This window comes from Rattus rattus, chromosome X, assembly GCF_011064425.1.
Source record: "Rattus rattus isolate New Zealand chromosome X, Rrattus_CSIRO_v1, whole genome shotgun sequence".
Classification (NCBI taxonomy): Eukaryota; Metazoa; Chordata; class Mammalia; order Rodentia; family Muridae; genus Rattus; species Rattus rattus.
Window position 1 is genome coordinate 69,026,800 of NC_046172.1, and position 8,171 is coordinate 69,034,970.

General features: G+C 43.0%; 1 protein-coding gene across 1 annotated transcript in view; it reads right to left on the minus strand.

The window, feature by feature from the left end:
- The window catches only part of LOC116887978, a 177,136-nt gene extending 170,485 nt beyond the window's left edge, over positions 1-6,651 (minus strand). The window contains 2 exon segments of the mRNA XM_032889416.1: positions 5,934-6,123; positions 6,500-6,651. Of these exon segments, the coding sequence (XP_032745307.1) occupies positions 5,934-6,123; positions 6,500-6,651 (342 nt within the window).
- Positions 6,652-8,171: the final 1,520 nt, after the last annotated feature.

The following is an 8,171-nucleotide window of genomic DNA, read 5'->3' on the forward strand; positions in this document are numbered from 1 at the left end:
GCCAACTCTGAGAGCTAGGGAGGAACACCAATTTTACCACATTCCTGGCCCAAGCAAGAAGAACTCCATCTAGAGCCCTCTGACACAGGAACCTGGAGCAGGTCAGGGAGAGGATCCTTCAGCCGTCTCTGACTGCACCTATAACAGAAAGCTAGTCCCTGTGGAGCACTGGATACACTTGAAAGCAGAGGTAAGACCAACTGTTCTGTTCCCAGTGACCCATACAGGACCCCCTGGGACATAAAAACTGCGAGCAGTCTGGGGACAGGACCCTTTCAGTTTCTGTTTTCAACAGTATCTGAACCTGTGACAAAGCTTTTTGTTCTAAGATTCACTCGGGAGAAAAATAGGTCTTCAGGAGTGCTGAAACAGAGGGCTTACAGGAAGGTCAAGCCACTGTTATCAGAGACAACAAGACAACACCAGAGACAACGTGATGGCAAGAGGCAAACCAGAAATCTAAGCAACAGGAAACCAAGATCTACTTGCGTCTTCAGAGAGCCCTGACTCCCACCAAACAACAAATAATGGATATCCCAAACACCTGAAAAAAGCAAGGATTTGGATTTAAAAATCACATCTCATGATGATAGGGACTTTTACAGAAGGACATAAACAACTCCCTTAAAAAGAAATATAGGACATTATTTTTGATAGCTGGAGTAGTACCAGCATTGTGTAGATGTACCAAATTTTTAAATCCATTCCTCTGTTGAAGGGCATCTGGAGTTCTTTGCTGTTCTGGCTAATTATAAATGAGGCTTCTATGAACATAGTGGAGCACATGTCTTTGTTATATGTTGGAGAATCTTTTGGGTATAGGCCCAGGAGAAGTATAACTGGGTCCTCAGGTAGTGGAATGTCCAATTTTCTGAGGAACCTCCAGACTGATTTCCAGAGTGGTTGTACCAGTCTGCAATCCCACCAAAAATGGAGGAGTGTTCCTCTTTCTCCACATCCTCGCCAGCATTTGCTGTCACCTGAGTTTTTGATCTTAGTCATTCTCACTGGTGTGAGGTGAAATCTCAGGGTTTTTTTTTTATTTGCATTTCCCTGATCACTAATGATATTGAATCTTTCTTTAGGTACTTTCCGGCCATTCGATATTCCCCAGCTGAGAATGTTTTGTTTAGCTCTGTACCTCATTTTTTTTATTAACTTGAGTATTTCTTATGTACATTTCGAGTGTTATTCCCTTTCCCGGTTTCCAGACAAACATCCCACTTCCCCCTTCCTCTTGATGGGTGTTTCCCTCCCCACCCTCCCCCGACATTGCCCCTCCCCCCCGACAGTCTAGTTCACTGGGGGTTCAGTCTTATAGGACCAGGGCTTCCCCCTTCCACTGGTGCTCTTTTACTAGGATATTCATTGCTACCCTGAGAGGTCAGAGTCCAGGGTCAATCCATGTATAGTCTTTAGGTAGTGGCTTAGTCCCTGGAAGCTCTGGTTGCTTGGCATTGTTGTACATATGGAGTCTCAAGCCCCTTCAAGCTCTTCCAGTTCATTCTCTGATTCATTCAACGGGGTCCTGTTCTCAGTTCAGTGGTTTGCTGCTGGCATTCGCCTCTGTTGCTGTATTCTGGCTGTGTCTCTCAGGATCGATCACATCCTGCTCCTGTCGGTCTGCACTTTGCTTCATCCATCTTGTCTAATTGGGTGGCTCTATATGTATGGGTTGTTTGGCTTGCTGGAGTCTAACTTCTTGAATTCTTTGTATATTTTGGATATTAGTCCTCTGTCAGTTATAGGATTGGTAAAGATCTTTTCCCAACCTGTTGGTTACCGTTTTGTCCTAATGACTGTCTTTTGCCTTACAGAAGATTTAAAGTATTATGAGGTCTAATTTGTCAATTCTTGATCTTAGAGCATAAGCCATTGGTGTTTCATTCAGAAAAATTTCCCCAGTGCCCTTGTGTTTGAGACTCTTCCCCAATTTTTCTTCTATTAGTTTGAATGTATCTGGTTTGATGTGGAGGTCCTTTATCCCCTTGGACTTAAGCCTTGTACATGGTAGCCAGAATGATTGATTTTGCGTTCTTTCATGCTGATCTCCAGCTGAACTCAGCAATTTTATTTGTTGAAAATGCCATCTTTCTTCCATTGATGCTTTGTCTCCTTTGTCAAAGATCAAGTGACCATAGGTGTGTGGGTTCATTTCTGGGTCTTCAATTCTGTTCCAATTAATCTGCCTGTCTCTGTACCAATACCATACAGTTTTATCACTATTGCTCTTTAATGTTGCTTGAAATCAGGGATGGTGATTTCCCCAGAAGTTCTTTTATTGTTGAGTACAGTTTTCACTATCCTGAGCTTTTGTTATTCCAAATGAATTTGCAAATTGTTCTTTCTATTTCTATAAAGAATTGACTAGCAATTTTAAAGGGGATTATATTGAATCTGTAGATTGCTTTCAGCTAAATGACCATCTTTACTATATTAATCCTTCCAATCCATGAGCATGGAAGATCTTTCTGTCTTCTGAGATCTTCCTCAATTTCTTTCTTCAGAGACTTGAAGTTCTTGTCATACAGATCTTTCACCTGCTTGGTTAAAGTTACACCAAGATATATTATTAGGGACTATTGTGAAGGGTGTCATTTCCCTAATTTCTTTCTCAGCCTGTTTATCCTTTGAGTAGAGGAAGGCTACTGATTTGTTTGAGTTAATTTTACATCCAGCCATTTTGCTGAAGTTGTTTATCAGACTTAGAAGTTCTCTGGTGGAATTTTTGGGGTCCCTTATTCTATCTTATCATCTGCAAATAGTGATATTTTGATTTCTTCCCTTCCAATTTGTATCCCTTTGACCTCCTTTTGTTGTATGATTGCTCTGGCTATAAGGAGGGAGAGACTGGGCAGCCTTGTCTAGTCTCTGATTTTAGTGGGATTGCTTCAATTTTTCTCCATTTAGTTTGATGTTAGCTACTGGTTTGCTGTATATTGCTTTTACTATGCTTAGATATGGGCCTTGAATTCCTGACCTTTCCAGGACTTTTATCATGAATGGGTGTTGAATTTTGTCAAATGCTTTCTCAGCATCTAATGAAATGATCATGGTTCTTATCTTTGAGTTTGTTTAGCAGTGGATTACGTTGATGGATTTTATATATTAAACCATCCTGCATCCCTGGATGAAACCACTACTTGATCTTAATGGATGATTGTTTTGATGTGTTCTTGGATTCAGTTTTCAAGAATTTTATTGAGTATTTTTGCTTCAATATTCATAAGGGATATTGGTCTGAAGTTTTCTTGCTTTGTTGGGTCTTTGTGTGGTTTTGGTATAAGAGTAATTGTGGCTTCATAGAAGGAAGTTGGTAATGCTCTGTCTGTTTCAATTTTTGTGGAATAGTTTAGATAGTATTGGTATGAGGTCTTCTATGAAGGTCTGATAGAATTCTGCACTGAACCCATCTGAACCTGGGCTCTTTTTGGTTGGGAGACCCTTAATGACTGCTTCTATTTCTTTAGGAGTTATGGGGTTGTTTAGATGGTTTATTTCTTCCTGATTTAACTTTGGTACCTGGTATCTGTCTAGAAAATTGTCCATTTCTTCCAGATTTTCCAGTTTTGTTGAATGTAGGCTTTTGTAGTAGGATCTGTTGATTTTTTTAATTTCCTCAGATTCTTTTGTTATGTCTCCCTTTTCATTTCTGATTTTGTTAATTTGCATACAGTGCCTGTGTCCTCTCATTAGTCTGGCTAAGGGTTTATCTATCTTGTTGATTTTCTCAAAGAACCAGCTCATGGTTTTGTTGATTTTTTGTACAGTCCTTTTTGTTTCTACTTGGTTGATTTCAGCCCTGAGTTTGATTATTTCCTGCCTTCTACTTCTCTTTGAGTTATTTATTTCTTTTTGTTCTAGAGCTTTTAAGTGTGCTGTCAAGCTGCTGATCTATGCTCTCTCCTGTTTCTTTTCAAAACTAGGTAAGATTGCTGAAGCTAAAAAGTGCATGCTGAAAGGGACCAGATATAGATCTCTCCTGAGAGACACATCCAGAGCATGTCCAATATAGAGGTCAATGCTAGTAGCAAACCACTGAACTGAGAACAGAACCCCATTTGGGGGCATTAGTGGAAGGATTGGAAGAGTTGAAGGAGTTTGAAACCCCATAAGAACAACAATGCCAACCATCCAGATCTTACAGGGACAAAACCACTACTGAAAAACTGTACACCAGGGCTCCAACTGCATATGTAGCAGAGAATAGACTTGTTGGGGCACCAGTGAAAGGGGAAGCCCTTGGTTCTGCCAAGGTTGGACACCCAGTGCAGGGGAATGTCTGGGTCGGGGTAAAGGGGGTGGATGGGAGGAACACTTATATGGGGGTGGAGGGGATGAGGGCTTATGGACAGGAAACTGGGGAAGGGAATAATATTTGAAATGTAAGTAAAGTAATATATGTAATTAAAAAAAAGGAAATACAGGACAACACGGGTAAACAAGTAGAAGCCCTTAAAGAGGAAAAACCAAAATTCTTTAAAGAATTACAAGAAAACATAGTCAAACAGGTGAAGAAATTGAACAAAATCATCCAGGATCTAAAAATGGAAAGAGAAACAATAAAGAAATCACAAAGGGAGACAATCCTGGAGATAGAAAACCTAGGAAAGAGATCAGGAGTCAATAGATGCAAGAACTGCCAACAGAATACAAAAGATAGAAGATAGACTCACAGGTTCAGAAGATAACACAGAAAACATTGACACAACCTTCAAAGAAAATGTAAAATACAAAAAGTCCCTAACCCCAAACTTCCAAGAAATCCAGGACACAGTGAGATCAAACCTAAGAATAATAGGTATAGAAGACAGCAAAGATTCCCAACTTAAAGGGTCAGTAAATACTTTCAGCAAACTCATAGAAGAAAACCTGCCTAACCTAAAGAAAGAGATGCCCATAAACATACAAGAAGTCTACAGAACTTCAAAGAGATTAGACCAAAAAAGAAATTCCTCCTGTCACATAATAGTCAAAACACCAAATGCACAAAACAAAGAAAGAATATTAAAAGCAGTAAAGGAAAAGGTCAAGTAACATATAAAAGGTGACCTATCAGAATACCTTGCAACTTTCACCTGAGACTGTGACCAGAAGATCCTGACAGATGTCATACAGAACCCTAAGAGAAAAACACAAATGCCAGCCCAGGCTGCATATCCAGCAAAACTCACTTAGCATAGATGGAGAAACCAAGATGTTCCATGAAAAAAACCAAATTTACACAATATCTTTCAAAAAAATCCATCCCTACAAAGGATAATAGATGGAAAACTACAACACAAGGCAGGAAAATATACTCTACATAAAGCAAACAAGTAATCTTCTTGCAACAAACCCAAAAGAAGGGAGACACACAAACCTAATTTCACCCCTAACAACAAAATAACATGAAAGAACAACCACTACTCCTTAATATCTCTTAATGTCAATGGACTTAATTTCCCAATAAAAAGACATAGACTAACAGAATGGATAGATAAAGAGTACCCAGAATTTGCTACATACAGTAAACACCTCGGTGACAAATACAGACACTACCTCAGAGTAAAGGGCTGGAAAACAATTTTCCAAGCAAATGGTCTGAAGAAACAAGATGGAGCAGCAATCTGACCACCATTGCCCACTACTGTCCACTATTGTCCACTACCATTGTCCACCACTGTCCACTACCACTGTCTACTACTGTTGTCCACCACTTTCCACTACCATTGTCCATCACTGTCCACTATTGTCCACTAATGTTGTCAGCCACTGTTCACCACTGAACACCACTGTGCACTACTGTTGTCCACTACTGTCCACCACTATCCATACTGTTGTCCACTACTCTCCACCACTGTCCATTACTGTTGTCCACCACTGTCCACTATCATTGTCCATTACAGTCCACCACTGTCCCCCACTGTCCACTACCATTGTCCACCACTGACCATCACTATCACCACTGTCCACCACTGTTCACTACTGTCCACTACCATTGACCACCAATGTCCACTACCATTGTCCATCACTCTAAACCACTCTCCACTACTGTCCACCACTGTCCAGCATCGTCCACTACTGTTCACGACCATTATCCACCACTGTCCACCACTATCCACCACTGTCCACCACTTTCCACTGTTGTCCACAACAATGCATTACTATCCACCACTGTCCACCACTGTCCACTACTGCTGTCCACCACTGACCACCACTGACCACTAGAGTTGTCCACTACTGTCCACTACCATTGTTCATCACTAAAACACTCTCCACTACTGTCCATCACTGTCCACTACTGTCCACTACCATTGTTCATCACTAAAACACTCTCCACTACTGTCCATCACTGTCCACTACTGTCCACTACCATTGACCACCACTGTCCACTACCATTGTCCACTATAAACCATTGTCCACTACTGTCTACCACTGCCCAGCATCATTCACTATCATTGTCCACCACTGTCCATTATTGTCCACCACTGTCCACCACTATCCACTGCTGTCCCACACTGCACTACTATCCACCACTGTCCACCACTGTCCACTACCATTGTCCACCACTGACCACAATTGTCCACTACTGCTGTCCACCACTGACAACCACTGTCCACTACAGTTGTCAACCACTGTCCAGTACTGTCCCCTACTGTCTACCGCCATTGTCCATCACTGTCACCACTCTTCACTATTGCCCACCACTGTCCACTTCTATCCACCAGCGTCCACCACTGTCCACTCTTGTCCCCCACTGTGCAGAACTATCCACTACTGTCCCCTACTACCGTTCACCACTGACCACCACTGTCCACTGCAGTTGTCCACCACTGTCCACTACTGTCCCCCATTGTCCACTACCATTGCCCATCACTGTCCACCACTGTCCACTATTGCACACCACTGTCCACTACTATCTGCCACTGTCCACCACTGTCCACTACTGTTATCCCCCACTGACCAATACTGTCCACTACTGCTGTACACTGATGACCACCACTGTCCACTACAGTTGTCCACCACTCTCTAGTACTGTCCCCACACTGTCCATTGTCATTGTCCATCACTGTACACCACTGTCCACTGTTGTCCCACACTGCACTATCCACCACTGTCCACCACTGTCCACTACAGTTGTCCACCACTGTCTACTACTGTCCCCCACTATCCACCCCTGTCCACTACTGTTTTCCACCACTGTCCACTAATGTCCCCACTGTCCAGCATTGTCCACTAATGGTCACTACCACTGTCCACCACTGTCCACTGTTTTCCCCATGTGCACTACTAGCCACCGCTGTCCACCACTGTCCAATACTCTCCACTACCATTGACCACCACTGTCCACTACCATTGTACATCACTCTAAACCATTGTTCACTACTGTCCACCACTGTCCATTACAATTGTACATCATTCTAAACTACTGTCCACCACTGTCCAGCATTGTCCACTAATGGTCACTACCACTGTCCACTACTGTTGTCCACCACTGACCACCACTGTCCACTACTGTTGTCCCCCACTGTGCACTACTATCCACCGCTGTCCACCACTGTCCACTACTCTCCACTACCATTGACCACCACTGTCCACTACTCTCCACTACCATTGACCACCACTGTCCACTACCACTGCCCATCACTCTAAACCATTGTCCACTACTGTCCACCACTGCCCACTACCATTGTCCACTATTGCCCACCACTGTCCACTATTGCCCACCACTGTCCACCTCTGTCCACTGTTGTCCCCCACTGTGCACTAATATCCGCCACTGTCCACCACTTTCCACTACTGTTGTGCACCACTGACCTCCACTGTCCACTACTGCTGTACACCATTGAAAACCACTGTCCACTACAGTTGTCCACCACTGTTCACTACTGTCCCACCCTGTCCACTACTGTCCCCCACTGTCCACTACTATCCACCACTGTCCAGTACAATTAGCCATCACTCTAAACCACTGTCCACTATTCTAAACCACTGTCCACTACTGTCCACCACTGTCTAGCATCGTCCACTACAGTTGTCCACCACTCTCCTCTACTCTCCCCTACTGTCCACTACCATTTTCCACCACTGACCATCACTATCACTGCTGTCCACCACTGTCCACTACTGCCCACTACCATTGACCACCACTGTCCACTACCATTCACCGTCACTGTAAACCATTGTCC